The sequence below is a fragment of the Echeneis naucrates genome, chromosome 16, assembly GCF_900963305.1.
Source record: "Echeneis naucrates chromosome 16, fEcheNa1.1, whole genome shotgun sequence".
Classification (NCBI taxonomy): Eukaryota; Metazoa; Chordata; class Actinopteri; order Carangiformes; family Echeneidae; genus Echeneis; species Echeneis naucrates.
The window spans coordinates 20,936,607-20,958,264 of record NC_042526.1 but is presented as its reverse complement, the minus strand read 5'-3'; the positions used below and the strand labels follow the sequence as shown (position 1 = coordinate 20,958,264).

Sequence of the window (21,658 nt, the reverse complement as noted above, 5' to 3'; positions counted from 1 at the left end):
GTAGTTTCAACAGTGACATTATCTTATCTGCTCTGAACTGTGTCCTCTAAAATGAAATCAGATTAACTAAAATAGAATCCAACAGGTTTGGGGTTAGAGAGAACATTTCAATTTTAAGGCAATTTGAAGAAGTAGCTTTCTCCTATGATAAGTCAATAAAGAATGCTTTTTTTGGAATTATAACCTACATCGCTATGCCATCAGTCTTTCAGAAGTCAGTTTTTTACTGAACCTTTTGGATAAACACAAAACCCCAGTGAAATAAATGTAAGGAAGTGGGGGGAAAAATGGCAGGGAAAAAAATGGTTGAGAAAGCTTAATAACCACTGAAGACAATGCAATCTGAAATTATTTCACCAGATGACCTCAATATGTGAAGATCCTTTGCGACTCTTCACTCTTCCCATGGTAGTGATGCAAAGTCCTGCCCAAGATTTCTAAGAGTAGGCAAGCAAAACACCAGCAGACTTGATGCAACGTCTCCCTGCTGTTTCCTGCAACCAATGAGCCTCAGTTTTAGCATCAACTGCTATATTAACTGCAATGCCAGCAACGCAACCCCTTCAGACCCTGCGTCCACTGGACATGACATGCTTTCCTCTGTAAACCAATATAAATATATGCTTTCACAATTTGAACAATATCAGGTCACTGGTGGGTCCCTAACCAGCCAATTACAATGAAATAAATGGTTATGACCTAATCTGAGCGATCTGCAAGAATCACACAGCACAGCCATGGCTGATCGCCTAGACAAGAGGAGTAAATACGTTTCAACTTTTAAATACTATTTTATGTTCTTGATAGCTTCATCAATTTGCACTAGTTATCTTAACAACATCTAAAGTAAGTTTCTAATTAACTCAAAGTTGTAGAGCTCAGGATTCTTTTAAAGTTTGATGTCCATCTCAATGGAGCTCAGGTGATGAGACATCAAAAGGTGTGATGATTTTCTGACTTATTTGATGGCTGAAATATGTTTCTAAAATATCTTTGTCATCTATTTAAAATTCATGATCTAATGAATATATGTTTTTGAGTACACAGTGTCTGACATCTTTGAGGTCTTGATAAATTGTGAAATCTCAGAAAATTATCTCTTGGATTCTGGAGATGAGGCAGATGAGAGAAGGTGTGAGATTGTTGGTAATATAATAAACCAACTGTAATAAAAAGATATAATGCACAATTCAAATACACATGGTAAAAATCAATATTAAACTATGACTTAACTCGCCCAGCTAGCGAGACCCCCCTGGGGTTCTGGGCTCTGGCACCATCTGACTCCCCAGGAAAAAGCACCAGGTCGGTCAAGGAGTGGGAGGCACTGGACTTAAGGCTGGCAGGCAGGGGACTGCGTGTACTCTCTTAGAAAGTCCCTGGCCCTGACAAACTTCATCACCAGCAGCTCTAGAAGCTGCAAGTGCCACCCCCCACACCAGAGTGCGCCTGCTCATAAAAGTCAACAGCCCTCACCAGCAACAAGACCCAACTGGCCGCTCTGTCTCCTGCTCCATCCCCAGCTGCAGACAATCAGTCAACACATCCATCCCTGTGCCACAACAGCCGGACAGCTCACGACCGCTCCACACCTGGATGCCTCTTCACAGCTTCTGTTGCTGCTGGTGGCGGGACCTCTCCAGTAGACTCCAGCATAGGTATGGGCCATTGTCTCCCAGTATAACCTGCCAATTACCCCGTCTGCTGATGGGGGACCCCACTATCATCCCCAGGGTAACTCATTGGAGCCTCTGGGTGGGGAATTCCTGTCGGGCCTGGTTGAAGTTTCTGTGGTCTCTGAAAGGGAACCAGGAACCAGGAACCATGGTTAAGCATGGGGAATGTCTCAGTCCACTTCAAAAAGTAGTCACTGATCACAAGGACATACATATTTTTCCTTTGGATTTCTGGCAAGGGGCCTAGAACATCAAGTGCAATACGTTTTTGGGGCCAGGAGGGAAATGACTGGACCAGCGGAGTGCAAGGAGGCCACCCCTGCTCTTTACGGGACGCACAGTCCACACACTCCCTGCACTACTCCCTCACATCCCTAAACCAGCCTGGCCAATAAAAGTGATCCTTTACTTTAGCCTGTAATTTCTGACTCCCCAAGTGACCGGCACATGGCCAGCACAACGGGCACCATGCCCCTAGGCAATACAACTTGGACTCTAGATGCTGCATCAGAATAGGAGGGTGGGATAAGGACTAAACGGTGGTTCTGTATCTTGAGTTGGTCCCAAACAGGGATGTATTTCTTCAAATTTGGCTTACCCTGCAAATCTGCCTGCATCCCCACAGCACCCCCACTGAGTTGGAGAAGTTGGCTAATCTCTTTATTATCCTGCTGTGCTTCGGCCAATTCATCCTCCAGATCTATCTTGGTAGGACCCTGCCCCCAGGCCTTCACTCCGTACACTGAAGCATTGGGTCCAGACGCCGCACAACAGCTAGGGCCTGAATACTAATCCCCTCGCCAAATGCTGGTAACCAAGACAAGGCATCCACATTGCCATGCTGTTTTACAGGGCGATGTATTATTTCATAGTTAAAGGTATTCAACTGTTCCACCCATTGAGTCAACTCAAGAGTCCAAGCCAATAAAACTTTTAACTTCTGTTTGTTTTTTTGGTACCAGCCACTCAAACACACTCTCAACCTTGGCAGGATCTGCCCAAATTGTTGAGATAATATGGCCCAGATATTTCACTTGAGTAGAGAAAAGGTCACATTTAGATGGCTTGACTTTTAAATTAGCTGTACACAACTTGGACAGCACTTCATTCAGGTGAATGAGATGCTCTGGTAATGTATGACCAAAGACAATGATGTCATCCAAATAAACCAGACAGGTAATCCACTGGAGAGCTACCAACACCAAGTCCATGAGCCTTTGAAATGTGCTTGGCGCCCCTGTCGGGTGGCAAAAGCAGTTTTATGTCTGTCTTTGGGGTCAACCTCAAACTGCCAGTAACCACTGGCAAGATTGAGGGTGGAAAACAAGGTTGCATTGGGTAAGCTATCAAGCGCATCATCGATCTTGGGAAGGGTTTATGCATCTTTTGCCATGACATCATTAAGCTTCCACAATAAATTTAGAAGGAGGCAGACTATGTTATCAGATATCTTTGTGCTATAAATTAAGCTATGCAGTAAATGTATAATGTTAAATATAAAAACTGAGAATAGTTCAGAGGTGAGAAAGGTGTATTTATTTGAGTTTGGTTAAGAGAGAGACAGAGTCAGTGCAGAAATACTTGAGGTTTTGAATAGGGATTCAACAATATTCAGTATTTTATTGAACTATTGAATACGTCCTGTTCGGTTCAATACACAGAGGCTAACAACAGCATTTCTGTACATTTCAGCCCGTCACAAAAATTCAGCAAAACTTGGTGCAGCGCATTCTCTGTGATTAGATACACTTAGACATACAATAGACACACAATAGAGAGAGCTGCACTGCACTGTTCAGGCCCAGAGCCATTTCCCAGGAGCCAATCAGCACTCGACATACAAATACTGGAAAAGAGAGTGGAGAGTAAACCTTGAGCATACATGGTGAGCGAATGGGACTCAGAAAAAGGAACATTTGGAGATTTATAAAAGATATATTAAGATATTGAAACCATACTGTTATCGTAGTCCAGAAACTGTGATGCATACCGAACCGTGGGAAAGCAATACCACTGCATCCCTAAGGCAGATGAGACCAATTGGAGACTGAGGAGAGACAGGAGTGTGAGGAACCAACAGATACCAAGGAGGAGATTAAATGACGTTGTTGCCATTTACCACCATCACTGACACATCTTTTGATGTGAAAAAGAGAAAAACTGCTTCAAGGCAGCTCATAAGAAACAAAAATTAAAAAGATATTCACTAAAACACAATGCCAAATGTGCAGACACAGAGTATGCCGAACACATACATGTGCACGCATGAATACATATACAAATAAATGTTTTAGAAATCCTGTCTTTTTTACATTGTTACGTTGTTCTCTATGCTGCTGCGAGCCACACAGAGAAACAGAGGAACCATGTCAGGATGCTTTTTGTGGACTTCAGTTCAGCATTTAATACCATCTTGCCAAACATCCTCATCAAGAAGCTGAATGACCTGGACTTACCATTTATCACCTCTGCCTGGATTAACAGCTTCCTGACGGACCGCCCACAGCAAGTGATGGTGGGGCCCTGTGCATCCTCCACCCGAACACTCAACACAGGCTCCCCCCAGGGCTGCGTACTTAGTCCCTTCCTTTTCATGCTGTACACACATGACTGTGCTCCCCTCCACCACTCAAACATCATCATCACTACGGTGGTGGGTCTCATCTCTGGTGGTGACGAGACAGCATACAGGGAGGAGGTTCAGAGGCTGGTCACATGGTGTTCAGCGAACAATCTCTTGCTGAACACCAGCAAAACCAAGGAGATGGTGATGGAATGGAGGAAGAAGAAGAGAGCAGACCATGCCCCACTGCAGATAAACAGTGGCTGATGACCTAACATGGCACACCAACACAGCAGCAGTGGCCAGCAAAGCCCAGCAGAGAGTGCATTTCTTGAGAATATTCAGGAAGTGTCACCTGCAGGCTAACCTGATGCAAGGTTTCTGTTGTTCCACAGTGGAGAGTGTGCTCGCATAGGGAATTACAGTGTGGTATGCCTGCCTCACTGTACAGGACAGGACAGCTCACCAGGGGGTCATAAAATCGGCACAAAAGATCATTGGCCTGCCCTCCCCAGGAGACGTTGCAGACTCTCAGGGGCTAAAAAGGGCAGAGAAGATCCTCCACGATCCATTCCACCCCATTCACAGCCTCTTTGACCTGTTCTGAGGCAACGGACAAATAGACTAAGAAACACTTTTTACCCATTGGCCACCAGGTTGTTGAACAATAACCTGTGCAATATTCGATGATGCCTGGGTGAGAGTGTTGTTTTTCTTTCCACTGTTTTTACTATGTGCTTTTATATTTATTGCATTTATTTATTTGTTTTATCGCTTGCACTTTGGTTCAAGCATCATAAAAAATCTTGTTGTAACCTGGAGTACAATGACAATAAAGGCTATTATATTCTATTCTAGGGTTTCTCAACGGGGGAGGTACCGCCCCCCCAGGGGGTGTTCTGAACCCTTGGAGGGGCGCTTGGAGCGTCAGGGCTGAGAATCGGGCACTCAGGCTCAAATGGGGGGGCGCCACAATTTGGCTTTTACAAAGTTAATTTCAACTCTACATTTTAAACTTCCATGGTTTCCCAGGTTTTTTTTTTTTTTTTTTGTGCAAATCGACTTTATGTGTGTTTCAATTAATTTTATTGACATAGTAGGCATGTGAGTAGGAAAGCTGCTCTCTGAGACCAAAAGCCCGTGTCTGCTGCTTCCATGACCAGGTAAAATCTCCTCTTCTCTCTGCACCCGTCACAATTGGACAAGCTGAGCGGCCGCCATAGTAAGTTCCTGTAAACAAATCACAGCTGCAGAGAAACCCCTTGGAAACCCCGTTGGAAACCCCTTTCCAACAACTTTTGCGGGTTAATTCAATAGCCAATGAAAATGTACACAATCAAGACTACATAATCATGTTTAATCACAAACATTTACAGTACGATCAAAAATGGTGGAAAACAAGAAAAAATTTAGGCAGTACAATGCTAATTACACAAATTACGGATTTATTCCATCACCGAGCAATGTATAACTGCTGATGTGCCTGCTATGTGCAGCATAGCATTTATACTGCATTTACTAACCATGTTCTGCTAAAGTCTCTGTCTCTCCCAGTTCCTCTCCTCTCTCTCCCTGTCCTCATCCTGCAGGTGGTGACTCATCTCCATCCCATGTTCCTGCAACACCTGCTGGTCCCATATAGCATGAATTCTGTATTACAGCTCAACTCCATGAACTTCATGCAACAACATGTTCCTGCCTACGCCCCCCCCCCCCTCCAATGCCTGCCTGCCTGTCTCTCTCTCTCTCTCTCTCTCAACCCAACCGGTCGAGGCAGATGGCCCCCCCCCGAGCCTGGTTCTGCTCGAGGTTTCTGCCTGTTAAAGGAAGTTTTTCCTTGCCACTGTTGCCAAGTGCTTGCTCATCGGGGGATCTGTTGGGTCTCTTTAAATAAATTTATAAAGAGTTTGGTCTAGACCTGCTCTATATGTAAAGTGCCTTGATGCAACTTTGTTATGATTTGGCGCTATACAAATAAATCTGATTTGATTTGATTTGATTTATGTGAGCAGGTTTTCTCCAATGAAGCAATGAAGCCGTCGCCATTACAGGAACATTTTTCAAGAGAACATCCGGACAAGGCATCAATAGGACGCGGCTTACTTCTAGTCACTGAGGGATCGGCATCCCCCTACGATCATGTCCGCTCAGAGCGTCAACCAAACAAAGAGCGGGTTGGTGGCATCTTATAATATAGCTCTTCTAATAGCTAAGGCCAGTTTACCGTTCACTGTGAGGGAGTCCCTAGTTATTCCCGCAATAAAGGAGGCGATCTTCACCGTCATGCAGTGGTTTGAGTGGTTCGTCGGTTAGTTCACTATTGCTCATGTGAAGTGTGCGTGATGTTGTTGGGATCTACAAATACCTATGAAACAAATTTTCAACAAATTCTGCTGTGGTGGTGTTTTTCTTACCAAGTTCCACCTACACCTGGAGTTATTTTAAAATGCCGTGATACTGTGAAGTGATATACAGTAAACGTTAAATTATAAAATCCTCAAAGGCTGTGTGGTCTTTCTCTCAGTGGAAACACCAATTTGAATTAAATTCCATCTCAGTTATCACTCACTCATCTTCATCAGCTTTTTCCTATCCAGGTCGCGGGGCTGCTGGAGCCAATCCCAGCGAGGGGCAGGGTACACCCTGGACAGGACGTCAGTCCATCACAGGGCCAACACAAAAGGACAAACAGAGACAAACATCCACTCACGCTCGCATTCACACCTATGGTCAATTTAGAGTCTCCAGTTAACCTATACATGCATGCCTTTGGACGGTGGGAGGAAATTGGAGTACCTGGAGAAAACCCACGCAGACACAGGGAGAAGATGCAAACTCCGCACAGGAAGGACCCAGGCCGGGAACAAAACCTGCAACCTTCTTATTGTGGGGTGAAAGCACTAACCACTACGCCGCTGTGCTGCCCCATCTCACAGCTCTTTCCAGAAAATCAACTGAAGAGCTCAGGGTCCCATTACAACTAAATTAACATTTCCATGTTGTTTAACATTGGATCTCTGACCCTATGTTATTTACATACTTTTGTAGGGTTGATAATCATGTTGTTTTAACCTAATGAATCACATATTGTTTTAATATCTGATATTATACCTCTCACATGGTTTTATATGAAATATCTATATACAGTATATTATAATCATGGCCTTTTTATTATTGGGGTTGTGAACTTTGTGGTTTGTGTCTGTTCTCCTTTTTCTTGCACAGAAAACAGGGACCTACAACAGCCACTAGGGACTGATCGCGGGAAGGGAGCCAGATAATATGAAGAGGAAATGTGCAACCCGAAGAAATCACACCCACATATGTAATTTCTTTGGGTAACCATAACAAAAGCTGGAACAGGGATAGATAGAGCATCAGACTTCGTGAATTGATGCTGGAGTTGTCTGTTGGTCAGGGATACATAGTCTGGTCCAGAGCTCTGTAAACAATTTCTTTTTTATAGTATATTTTACTGTTTGTGTTCAAATAAAATATATAAAATTGATTTGGACGTCTCTGAATATCCTTCATCAAACAAATGCGCGAGTTCACTTTGGAAACTCAACATACTCTATGTGTCAAAAACATATTTTGGAGACGATGTTCAAATCAAAATCCATGCTCACACACATGCGCATTTATTTTTTTTTTTTTTGGCGGCGGGGGGGCGTTAAGAGCATCATGGTAGCTCAGGGGTGCTACTGTTCAAAAAAGGTTGAGAACCACTGTTCTATTCTCCCAAGGGGCAACACATTTGCAGCTGCAAGAAGCCGCAGAAAAATCACCTCATTTGTACATGATATGTTTCAATGAGCCAATGTTAAAACACTGGGATGCAAAAACACAACTATCCCTTTTGTCACGATGACGTCTGACTGATCACCTTCTCTTAGAAATTCTGAATTCTGAGATCCTCACAGTGACTCTGCTACCTCCACCCACAAAAATGCTGTCCTCCAAACAGTAAACTATCATACACTTCAGAATACAATCTGTTGCTGCTGATCATACACTGGGGGGATGGGGAGAAACTTCTTGTGTACTCAAGTAGAGGTCGTTGATAATGAGACGCCCTCTGAGAGTTCAGAGATATCAACACTGCTGGTACAGTTTTTCCCTCATTAATATTATGTAGTACACAGCAGCCTGAAATGTAGTGGAGACCAGAATTGGGTCCAGAGTTCACCTACATAGCCCTTGGTGGAGTAAAATGATGAGGTGAGGTCAGAGGATATGACTTTTTTATTGTCAATTTGTAAATATTAAGCTCTTCAGTGTTTTTCTTCTGCGCTTTTACACAATGGGTTTCTGACAAAGACATTGTTACCATTAAAAGGTATGAATGGAAGGCTATAGTTTTGATTTTCATTTCCTAGCTAGCTACTTGCTGGATAGTTGTTAACTTTGTTGCTACCCAAAAATTCCATTTGGAGTTGGTTGTCACATTTTGGGTGATGGGAACCCCAATTTATATGAAATTCTGTGTTTATATAAAAGGGCATGGTGAGAAACTATAGCAATAAGACAGAGAAGGGCCAGACTGCCATATATAATGATGATAGCAGTCCGGGAGATCAAGTTAAAGTTAAAGCAGAAGACTACCAAGATGTTTGGAACAAATCATAATTTAGTTTACATACTTTTTGGTCATCACTGCACTGGACCAGCAGTGCACATGGTGGGTCATGTAGCTCTTGCTCTGGAGGTACAGACTATTTGCCACAGAGAAGGCAGATCGAAATCCTTTCCCTATCTGGTTTGGGGGGACGGGATGGCCATGGATCTCATAGACAACATGCTGTCACTGCTGGGCCCAGACAAGGGTGGTTTCCTTTTCCAGCTACTGTCAATGGTGCGCAGGGCTCTGGCCAACTCCCCATGTCTGACTGCCAAGGTTTGGCTGAGGAGGCCGATCAGGTCCTGCTGGCTACCAGACAGTTCGCTCTTCAGAGAGTGACATTGGAGCCTCAGCAGACGTTGTCAGGGACGTAGATCTGGCCGTGGTAGCTAGAGTGACTACCTGGAGATGGCACGGGAATAGCCTCTGTGTTTTCCACCAGCGGTTTGGCGGCAAGGCTAGGCACTGTGTCACTCCGTGCTCGTTTTAGGTGCCGGGAAACTCCAGGGCCAGAGCTCACTAGCAGCCGTGGGCGTAGTGGATGTAACGAGCTTCATTAAGTACTCAACATCAGGAAGACAATTTCTGATGGACTCTGCAAAAGACTTTCCTCCCTCCAGCTAGCACAGATGTGTCTGCTGAAGGCAGTGGCCTGCCACTGAGTGCAGCTAATGGTTCACCTTTTGCAACATTTGGCACAAGGTTTGTCACTGTTTATTTCCACTTGTGCCATTTCGAGTGGGACTTTTTAGTTGACTCCATTACTGTTTTTGGTCTCCACCATGAGGTCAGACAAAAAGTCAAATCAAATCAAATCAGATTTATTTGTATAGCGCCAAATCATAACAAAGTTGCATCAAGGCATTTTACATATAGAGCAGGTCTAGACCAAACTCTTTATAAAATTATTTAAAGAGACCCATCTTATCCCCCAATTAGCAAGTGCTTGGTGACAGTGGCAAGGAAAAACTTCCTTTAAGAGGCAGAAACCTCAGACAGAACCAGGCTCAGGGGGGTAGCCATCTGCCTCGACCGATTGGGTTGAGAGTTGGAGAGAGAGAGAGCGAGAGAGCAAGCAATAGAGAGGCACAGGGGGTGGGCAGGAACATGATGCTGCATGAAGTTCATGGAGATGATGCTGTAGTATGGAATTCATGAGGATAAGGGAGCAGCAGGCATTGCAGGAGCATTGGAGGGCAATGGGTCACCAGCTGCAGGATGAGGACAGGGAGAGAGAGGAGAGGAGCTGGGAGAGACAGAGACGTTGGGAGAGAGAGAGATGCTCTGTCCTTCCCCCATTCGCCTAGGCTAATAGCAGCATAGCTAAAGAGTAGATGGACTTTTTAACTATAAGCTCTGTCATACAGAAAAGTTTTAAGCTTGGTCTTGAAAATGGCTACAGACTCTGCACCTGGACCGATACTGGAAGTAGGTTTTATAGAAGAGGAGCCTGATAACTGAAAGATCTGCCTCCAGATTTACTCTTGGAGACTCTAGGAACCACAAGTAAACCTCCAACAAGAGACCGGAATGTTCTACTAGGACAGTAAGGAACTATGAGCTCTCTGAGATATGATGGAGCTTGGCCATTAAGAGATTTATATGTTCCTGATTTCATATCTTCAAGACATGTCTGCAGTTTGACTATCTGACTAACTTAATTTGGCTTCATTGATAAGCACAGCTGAATAGCAGTGAAAGTTGATGCTGTGTTTCCTCATAATGTTAACTAGATGTAACCTTATAAGGGGGGCCGGGAGCACACAGGGACTTCAATAAAGAGTCCACAACATTCAGTGTGGGTCAACCATGTGCCATTTATTTATAATCGACTAAAAACCTTAAAAATACAGAAACGAAAGAACAAGAGGACAGACAGTCATACTACGACTAGGAATTCAACCACTCACTGCCAGGGTACTGGGAGTATACTATGCAATCAAAACGCATATAAATCCACACACTTAAAGTAAAACACCACACTAATGAAGATGTGCACATGCAAACCAAATCACCATCTAGAGTGAACTCCCAGCACCCCAACCACACTCATGAGTGGAGGTCCCCACCAGTCACAGCACTAGAATAAAAGGAGTGTTAAAACTCAAAAACTAAACACATTCAACCCCTAAAAATAGAAAAAACAATAAAACAATTACACTAAAACTAAAAACAAACAAAGCACCGTTACTGAATTGTAAGGGACATTACAATGTTTAAATGTTTTTGTATTTTGCTATTATCTGTCTTTTCTCCCTACAACCATGGCAGACCCAATATTAAAATCATAAAAGTTAAAGTCCCTCAGGGTGCATGCAAGCCTACATTACCCTAACAGTGAAAATACTAATAAAACAATGTTAAAAAAAAAAAAACTCCACAAAGTCAAGCTTATCTGAGCCACAGGAACCAAACAGTCACAGCCACATGGCGTCCACACAAAGGGTTTTGAGGAGGGTGAAGGCCTCACCTGCTGCTAATCAGGTGCCTTCACTTCCTGTCTCTCCTGCTTGGCCCAGTGACCTACTGCTACATAGAGGAAGCAGATAAAGTGTAAAAAGGATTGGTCCAAATACCGAACCCTGTGGGACTCCATAACTGACTCCAGTGCATGAGGAGGAGCTGTTTTTAACATGAACAAACTGATATCTATCTGATAAATAGGATTTGAATCACCTTAGTGCAGTTCCTTTAATGCCAATTTCATGTTCCAGTCTCTGTTGTAAAATATTATGATCTATGGTGCTGAATGCAGCACTAAGAGCTAAGAGAAGAAGTATGGAGGCTGATCCATTGTCTGAAGCCATTATAATATCATTGGAGACTTTAGCCAGCGCTGTTTCTGTGCTATGATGGGCTCTAAATCCTGACTGAAACTCTTCAAGTAAACCGTTCCCATCCAGGTGGTCGTGCAATTGGTTTGCTATTGGATCTGAAGAGTCTGAGGTACATAACCCAATGATCAGGTCAAATTAATCAGATCTAGAATGAACCGCTCATTTGAGTAAAATATCTCTTTAAAGAGGCTAGTGGTACTGGGTCGAATAGACAGGGATCTGGATGATGAGACTATAGAAGCTATCTCTGAGAGATTCAGAGTAGAGAATGATTCCAGATGTACAACAGGTGTTGCAATTGATTCAGGAGTTGCTGTATTCAGTAGAAAATTATTGTCTAATAATCTTAAATAAAGGTAAAAGCTGATGAATTCTTTCTCTGATTGTGAGAATTTTATCTGTTAAAAAGTCCATAAAATCATCACTGCTGAGAGCTAAGGGGATCACTGGTTCAATTGAGCTGTGACTCTCTGTCAGCTTGGCTACAGTGCTGAAAAGAAAACTGGAGTTATTCTTGTTTTCTTCTATTAGTGCAGAGTAATATGAGCTTCTAGCATTGCAGATAGCTCTTTTGTATGTTTTTAAGATATCTTTCCAGGCTAGGTGAGACTTACTGGAACGCTAATTTCTTTCTAATTTCTTTGACGTCTGCTTTAAGACACAAATTTGGTAACTATACCAGGGAGCAAGCCTCCTCTATTTGATTACTTTCTTTTTGAGAAGGGCGGCATCATCAATATTTGAACACAGTGTGGCCATAGTGCTAATCACAAGGTCATCAATCTGTGTATGGGAGATATCCTCATTTGAATTCAGAAGTGGCATTGTTGGCAATGATGACTGAATGTTCTCTTTAAATTTAGCCACAGCAGCTTCAGATAAACATCTTTTATAGTTAGTATAATGATCCTATCATTACTGAGTACTAACTCAGATAAAAACTCAGAAAACTCTGATAGGAGTACGGAACAGGTGGATGGTATACTGTAACTAACAGAACTGGTTTTTCACCTTTCCAGTTTGAGTGGGAAAGACTGAGTGAGGCTTTCAAAACATACAGCCACATTTTGGTATAGGGTTGATTAATAAGCTTGATTGAAATATCGCAGCCACCCCGGCCTGTAGTATAAGGGATATGAAAATGGGGGGTGTAGCTTCATTAAGATTAAGATTAACATACTCATCCTGCTGGACCCAGGTTTCAGTTATACAAAATAATTCAATACAATGATCTGTTATGAGATAATGATCTCAATGATGTTAGTGATCGAATATTCAACAGTCATTTAATGGAAGTGTTATTTGAAACCAAATTTGTGGCTGTTTTGATTTCAGTTAAGTTTTTGTTTTTAGCTCCTCTTCTGTTTAATTTGGCTTTTGTAACTTTTCAAAATTTAGTCGGTCGGGGGACAGACACAGTATCTATAGACCTAAACATAGACAGAAACTTTATTCTATTCTCGGCAGGTGACCGCTCTGACTGAGGCTCAGAGGAGCATGTTCAACTGCAGCTCTGCCTCCTGGTCTCAACTTGGGGTTGTCAGGGTTTTGGTTTTCTAATAAAATCGGCCATATTCCTAGATATAAGAATGGTCTCATCCACGGTGGGATGGACACCATCTCTCCTAATCAGACCAGTTCTCCCCCAGAAAAACTTCCAGTTATCTATGTAGCCCACATTGTTTTCGGGACACCACCTTGACAGCCAGTGGTTAAATGACGACATGCGGCTGTACATGTCATCACTGGTCCGATTGGGAGGGGGCCAGAGAAAACTACAGTGTCCTACATCGTTTTGGCAAACTTGCCCGCTGATTCCACATTAATTTTTGTGACTTCTGACTGGCAAAGTCGGAAGTCGATGTGAATAACAATATTACCATATTTACGTTTACCCCTAGCCAGCAGTTTCAGATAAGACTAGATGTCGCCTGCTCTGGCCCCCGGGATACACTTACCTATGGCCACCGGTGTCACTAACTTCACGTTCCTCAGAATAGAATCACCAATCACTAGTGTTGGCTTTTCAGCGGGTGTGTCGCTGAGTGGGGAGGACCTTTTGGAAATGTTGGTGGTGAACCAGGAGCTGCTGCCTATGACAATGCCTCTTGTCTCGGACAGTCACCCAGCTGCCCTGACTAGATCCTGGCTGCCAAACTCTCTCGGCTGCCATTGGAGCTGGTCTAAAGGGGGGCGGCCAGCTACACTAGCATAGGCTGGGCTAGCTAATGCTAGCTAGTGCGGAGCTGCGACTCTAATTCGCTAATTTTCGCCTCCATTTCTACCATCTTCCTGCATCTATGACAAGAGGTGCTATCTCAAAAGGAGGCAGAAGAATAGCTAGACATGAGGCACACAGTACAGGAGAGGAGAAGGGAAGGACAAGGAGGAAGAGAGAGAGACAAACTACACATTGTTAATGTGTTTGAAATTTCCAGGAGGTGGCAGGCTCTTCTCTCTTTTGAACTTCTCTCGCTCTCTTTCTGATATTCTTGCTCAGGAGAAGGTTTGCCTTTTTGGCCAGCTAGCTCACTGACAAAAGTGACCTCTACATGTATGCTTATTCCCCCTTTTTGGAGTTTCACCCTCACTGGACGAGACAAGACCTGACCTGTGTTCGCCTGGACACTTTTCCACATCTGTTAGAGTCAGCTGTTTGCAGAAGGAAAAAATAATTTCTTCACAGAGATAACTTCTACGCCCCTTCTACCTGGTGTTTCATTGCTGCCCTGCTGAGAGACTTGCGTAGTCAGTCTCACGGAACAAGGACGGCATCTGGGTATAGCAAGGTGGGCCTGTGGGCTTCACACATGGTGCCCAAAGTGCATGGGTCGTGGTGGCCTTGCGGTGAATTTCACCACTTGAACAACAGCACGCCGAATGATTGCTATCCCATCCTCCACATACAGGACTTCTCCACACGCAGGCACCACTGTTTTCTCCAAGGGGGACCTGGTGCATGGCTATCATCAGGCGGCAAGTGGTGGCAGAATTTCCCTTCCCAGTCTCTCTCAGGACTTTGCAGGAACTCTTGGGGATATTGAATTTTTATAACCGTTTCTATCCTCATGCTGCCCACGTCCTTCAGCCACTGTACAGAGCCCTCTGGCTTAAGAAGGCAAACGACCCTGTCGAGTGGACTCCCGAACATGTCCAGACCTTTGAATGAGCTAAGGGTGCCCTTGCTTACGCTGCCGTCCTCACCAACCCCAAACCTGCTGCGCCCATAACTTTAACAACTGATGCAACTGACGTAGCCGTGGGGGCAGTGATTGTGTACCCATGTATCCTGTGCACTTTGGGGGTGGATTTCTCGACTATGGCTGCCAACCAACCCAGCAACCCAGATGTCCTCGGCCTTAGATCAACGCTCACCAGCCTCAAGCTAGAGGTTTCCGTAATGCAAGACGGTGGTCCTGCCTTCCTCGGCGATGTCTCCATTGGCCTTCCCTGCCCAGTTGTTTCAGTAGCCTGGCGCTGTCAAGTTTTGGGTTGATGCACTCCCTCTCACATCCTGGAGTTTGGGCATCAGTGAAGTTGATCAGTTCCAAGTTCGTCTGGCCTGGCCTCCGTAAGGATGTCGAGGGGTGTGCGGCTGCATGTGTGGAGTGCCAGCATGCTGTCAACCAGCACACTATGTTGCCCCTTGAACCATTCCCAATCCCAGCCAGACGTTTCAACCACGTCCATGCAGGAAAAACAAACTTACTGCAACACTTGTCAGAGCTCTGGTCAGCACTTGAAATCACTCATCCTTTGTCTTTGTTCTAGATTCACCTTCCTGCACACCCTTTGCCTGTTCCGTCACACCGGCTCCCTGATCGTTCTCCCCACCTGTTTCCCATCTTCTCTCATTACCTCTCATATTTTACCTAGTGTGTCTCACAGTCTCATCGCCAGTTCATTGTACTTCATGGTCCTCATCCCAGCATTCATAGTCATAGTCATTGCCTGTTATGTGTACGACCTTGCTTATTGATTCGACCTCGCCTTTTTCTTCTCTTCTTTTTGGATACCTCTGCCTGTTTCAGTGCTGTGTACCGAACCCAGACTGGACCCAATGCGTGTTGTGCATTTGTGTCCACCTCTTCTGTACTTTAGGGAGTTTATGACGTGGCGATCATGTCTGCTTGTTTTGTTTTTGTCAAGACATGATGCTCACCGCTCACTGCTCGTCCCTCCAACCCCCATACAATGACCCTTTTCGGGTTCTTGAGACGGGTCCTAAGAGTTTTGTGCTGGAAATGGATGGGTGTAGGGAGCGTGTCACGCTTGATAAGCTTAAACCAGTGCACATGGTGGCAGCCATCTTAACAGGTTCAGCATTCTGCTTCTCAGCCAGTATAGGACTGCTTTGTTTTGGATCTGAGGAATAAAGTTTAAACTTGTCTTAGTCTCCTTTGTTTTTCCTCATCCTGCCACAGTTGAAATTTTATTCTGAAAATAGCCATAATTTTTTTCCCATTGAAATAACATGGGACAACCAACCCCACAATGGGGGGGCAAGGGATACCCATTACAACCCAAGACTTTAAGCTTCCCTGTAATGTAGGAATGACTATTCTAAGATGTGTTGATCAGAGGATATTCACGCCAGAGTAAAAATTGTGACAACTAACCCCGTTCTCTCCTACCCAGGAGCACAAATCAGCCGGGAGCCGAATACAGGCAAGCAAACTGCCATCAAACGTACAGCCACCATGGGAGTGAGGGTCAAGAGAACGGATTGGGTGCAGCTCCACACCTGATTATAAGGACATGCATGGCATAATAAATGTTCTTGATCTTAAACACTGACCTTTTAAATGCCGCACAAGAAGGAATATTGTCAACTTCTTTTCTGCAGAGCTCTGCAACTACAGCCCAATGATCATATTAAAGTAGAAGGATTTAAAGTTGATTATAGTCAGAGATCCATATTAATAGTATTTTAGACTGAATTGGGGATTTGGCTATTGTTTAACTTTTTAAGGTGGTGCCCTGAGGTTAATTTTGATAAACAAATTAATATTTTAACATCAATATCTTTCATATTAATGGTTTAGTCAATTTTTGATAGTCAATCACCAACAAACTACCAGGTTCCATCAAATGGTGCCCTACCTAAGTTGTGACAACTTGTAGTGCACGATAATCAATGATAGTTTTATATTCTTATCTATTATTTATCTTCTTTAAATGGCAATAAGAGATTCAAGGATCACAATTTTCCTCAGTGTAATGTGTTAAAATTGGGAACTGAAAAACCTACATGATAATAAAAAAAAAAAAACAAACAAAAAAAAAACAAAGACCAGGAAAAACATTTGTTTGCTGTTTATGTTGATATTTACTTGGTACAGATTATTGTCAGTGTCGATTAAATAATTGAATGGTAGTCGAAAGCCCTTCTTTCTTCGTAATGTTTGTCAATTTTCCTGTAGTTAATAGAGTCTGTCATGGGGTATGCAACACAGTTTGCAAAATAAGCTTTTATGGTCCTAGTCAAACTTCTTCATACCCAAACCACGTCCACGTGGCAAATGTAGCCCTTCTTTCTAGGCCTGAAGCCATCATTTGAGTGTCCCTCTTCTGTTCAGAACTCTTGTGCTTTCTAGGCTGACAGAGAAAACACTGATGGTCAGTGTTGATACAAATTAATAAGACCACAGAATGACACCTTATAGTACCAATCCTGAATGTACGCTGTAGAGAACAATGGAAAATGGACATTTTACGAACAAGTTGTTAGTAATTATGCATAACACTGCACTCCCCCCCCCCCCCCCCCCCCCCCCGCAAAAAAAACAAAAACAAACAAACAACCATATACCTCACTATATAAAAAGTAAGTAAAGCCCTTATAACTTTATTATAACTGTTCAGTGCTGCAGTCCATCTCTAGCCGAATGACGTGGTAAAATGTTTTATTAAAATTCATGACAAGGTACACAATTTTAAATATATCTTATCATACATCTACATCCGTTATCTAATGTCAGAAAGTTCCAACATGTCAAACTCAGGGTAACATATAAGCTACAAATTGTTCCATGCTCAACAGTATATTCATGATGTTAGTATTTTGTGCTCAGAAATAACTACAATGCACTAGGACCAATAATTACCGATTAGAAAATGGGGCTAATGTTGTAACAAACAAGTATATCCAACAGGAGTAACTAAAAGATTCACACAGTACCCTGTTCTTGCACAGCTGTCACTAACAAAGCAAGTTGTACAGGTTTTTAATGAAAAATAACTCATGCCATTCTTACTATAGGCACTTGCAATTTCAAAGGTGTTGTTTAAATTGTGAAACTGGGGTAATCAAATTTTTTTGGCTCTTTGTAACTTCAGTCAATAAAAGCCATTTACTAATTTTTTATTTCATACCTTAGAAAGATGTAAATACAGATTTATACATCCTTTAGAGCTATTAGAAAATCTGTATGTGAATCTAAAATGTCAAAAGTACATATTTGCAAATTTAATTACACAAAGCTAAACACAGATTCAAGGGCCCGTATACAGATTCACAATGTTGAGTGCACGGATAGAGATTATTGTACACTTTCACAAAAATGTGTCAATGTGCCTGCATGCAGACTAAGTCAACCGAACTGACTTTCAGGGGTGAAAAAACTAATATAGATTGTATGTTAAATCGGTCAGCTGGCAAAACACGTATTTGTGTCAATTCAGATTTAAACTGCGCACCTTTACAATTTTAATATTTTAATAGATTTTAGTGACGATTTGCGAATCTGGAGTCAGTTAATTACAAGAACAGTGAGAGAGAATGAGAATTGTATAGGCACAGGGCATAGAGATTAAACAGAGGTTGAAGTCAAATTGATATTTTGGCAGATGGGAAGACAGACAACATAGTCAGCATAATTTTACCACAACTTAAGTTTTAGTTCAAGGTTGGGCACACATGCTTTGATCCATATTATGTCGACAGAGTGCATGTGCACGTTTTTGCACAACTGACAGCCCATACACTTTCTCCTGCCTCATGTCTCCAGTTGCACTCTTGTTTGTTGGAATGTTCGGAACAAGAACAAAATCACAGTTTTGTTTGACTTGCTGACTAAGGCAATGTGTAGATATCTTTAGACCTGGTATCAACATCCATCTCAAGTGAACCGAAGTGGACAGCTCTGCACAGTTCAAGTGTGAAGGCACCCAAGATGCATTCTGGATGCATTTATGAAACAGTCACTGAGGTCCTCTTGCACAGTATGATTCATCCCAACACAATTTCATCATGAGCTGAAAATATCTTGCTGTTTAAAACTGATAAAAATTGGTGTGATTGTTGAGCTACAAGCAGAGGATTGATTCACCCAGCATCTCCATAATCACTATCTCTCTCACCTTGACACACATATGATAACACTTTGACAACATATCCATCTGTCTGATTAGCTAAAAAAAAAAAAATAACATACACTTATTTATTTGCATATAAAGCAGGAAGTGAGATGTGATCACTACAGACAAGTGTGGAGATACACTAAGAGCTGACCACTTAAGACATACACTGATGCAAGTCTGAACAGGGCCCAAGACATCACTGTGACAAGCATTAGAGGTTCTTGTTGTTGTTCGTGTGCAGTCCAGAGTGAGGGTGAGCCACTGTGCTGTTACTGTTGTTGCTCCTGCTGCATTTCTCCGTGCCCCCTGCAGAGGGCCTGCTCTCAAGGATATAGACCTTGCCTTGCTCTTCTTTCATGAAGAGATCCACCAACAATATCTTCTCCTTGTGAATCTGAAGGCTGATATCTTTAGGGATGTCTGGAATTATCCAGTCCACAATGTCGCTCATCAGCATCACAACGTTCTGGTAGAGACAAATGAAAGATAGGTAGCTTAATTTTTATTTGTTTGCTGTAATCAGTTTCACACACAGTTCACATCTAAGTTGCATGCTTCACAATAACATTCATATGCTAAAGCTTGTGTTGCCTGTTCAAGATAGTTGTCAAAACTAAATCAAGATCGAAAAATCCTTGAGAAGTGAGTGGCCATCTTAATATTTAATAGCTATACTGAATATTCAGTGCCTGTGTCTTTCTTTTCTTCCTCTTCGAGAGAAAAACTTAAATTTTTAATCCTCAGAATAAATATTTCATAAATCTGCAATAGGCAAGGAAAAAAAAATGTTATTTTATGGTTAACACCACAGTTCTACTAACAAAATAACCTGTAACTTGTAGAACAAATCAGATCTTGCACAAAAGAAGCCAATAAGGCAGATCAGTCATGTTTAATCCATCACAGCTACACTGGTGCTCTTCGTGTTTCACCTTACCTGGAAAACAATGACAAAGGCCAGCCGGACAGCCAGAACCGCCCAGAATTCCTTCGAGATTTCATATGGAGTGGCTGACCAAGGTGGTTCCCTGTAGTCTTTGTACCTTCAGAGACAAGTGTCTTTCAATACTCATAATAATTCACTGATAATTTGGCAACTGACTGTTCACCTCTAGACCTGGGGTCTCAAACTCAAGTGAACTGGGGTTCACTGCTGCCACTGTCATCTCACTGCAGGGCCACTTCAGTATTCAGGTAGGACAAAAAGAACAAATATTTCTGAAAATGTAGTCATTTTGTACATTTGTACTTTCTTCTCAGACTTTCTTGAGACTTAGATGCTTAAATCTAGAGCAACTTTTTTTTGATACGATTAACATTGTCTCTTGCTAGGCACACAGACCGGCAATGATTTATGATTAATCAATATCTTAAAAAACAAATTATAGTTTAGTTCAGTGATGATTGTTTTGTCTATACAAATGGGGAAGTTATTATTTCCCTTATTCTCAACAACACCTGGAAATTACTTAACATAAAAACTAAGGCTTTTATCTTCCATATTAGTCCTTGGTGCCACATGCACATATTTTTCTTAAACTTTATGTAGCCTCGAGTCAGGGGCAGGGTTAATATGGATTGTTCGTGAATTGTTTATGGAAGAGAAATAAACTATATCTGCTCACAGTGCTGTTATCAGATAGAGATGCTTAGTAGGCCTTTTCCCCCTCAATTAAAGAAACAGCTGAACAGCCTTTAACTCCCTGTTTGCCATGTCAGGTGTTCAGTGTCTGAGGAGCAAGTGATCAATCAATTTGAAGCCGACTGGTTTGAGACCCCTGTTCTAGATGTAAGAACTGTCTAACTCCAAGTTGCACTATACCCAGCTCAGGCTGCCAACACCAGGGCTCATATAGTATATCTGTGTGTGTATGTATGTTTATATGAACAGTACTGTGCAAAAGTCTTGGGTCACCATTGGATTTGCTCTTGTATCAATGTACATACAATCATCATTCTGTCTCTTCATTAGAATACAAGAAAAAATAAAGGAAATGTCTTTGCAGTGTTAAACAAATGAAAAAAATAAGAAAAAAACTGGTATAGGTTAAAGTGGCAAATATTTAGTGTGGCCTCCCCTTACACTTGAGTAATAGCAGGAACTTGGTTCTCTTCAGCCTAAATGGAATAGCTTAATTAACATCATTGCTAACATCTGCATTATTCTTGCTATTTCATGTCAACATAACTGCCGAGGAAAAGGGTTTATTAGATCAACCCTTTATGAATTCTTAACCATTACATACATATGCTGTATAAGTTTAACTCAATAGAAACTTGCCAATATGGAAAGGTCAACTTTCAATCCCATCATTCCATTCAAAATGCCAAAGATCACAAAATTTGACAGACATTGGTTTAAAATATGAATTTTGAAATTTTTGGGTCCAATTATCAACAACATGTGAAAAATAAAGTTTGAGAGAGAGATGAAAGAAAGAATGCTTGTGGCTTTCAGTAAATACACGGCAGAGGGTCTGTCCCGGGTTGGGGCTATATTTGGGTGGGTTTGGTGATATTGTCGAATATTGATGATTGCCAAAAAGTACAGCCAATTTATATCTCACCATAGCAATCCTTCTGAAAATATTTTTGCTGT

At 42.4% G+C, this 21,658-nt stretch overlaps 1 protein-coding gene across 3 annotated transcripts in view; it reads right to left on the bottom strand.

The window, feature by feature from the left end:
- Positions 1–17,593: 17,593 nt before the first annotated feature.
- LOC115056663 (anoctamin-1-like) overlaps positions 17,594–21,658 on the bottom strand; it is a 60,747-nt gene continuing 56,682 nt past the window's right edge. For all 3 annotated transcript variants that reach the window (XM_029523290.1, XM_029523291.1, XM_029523292.1), the window contains 2 exons: positions 19,997–20,102; positions 17,594–19,525 (listed from right to left, as the gene is read on the bottom strand). In XM_029523290.1, coding sequence (XP_029379150.1) covers positions 19,271–19,525; positions 19,997–20,102 — 361 coding nt within the window. In that variant the 3' untranslated portion in view covers positions 17,594–19,270. The remainder of the gene's footprint in view (positions 19,526–19,996; positions 20,103–21,658) is intronic.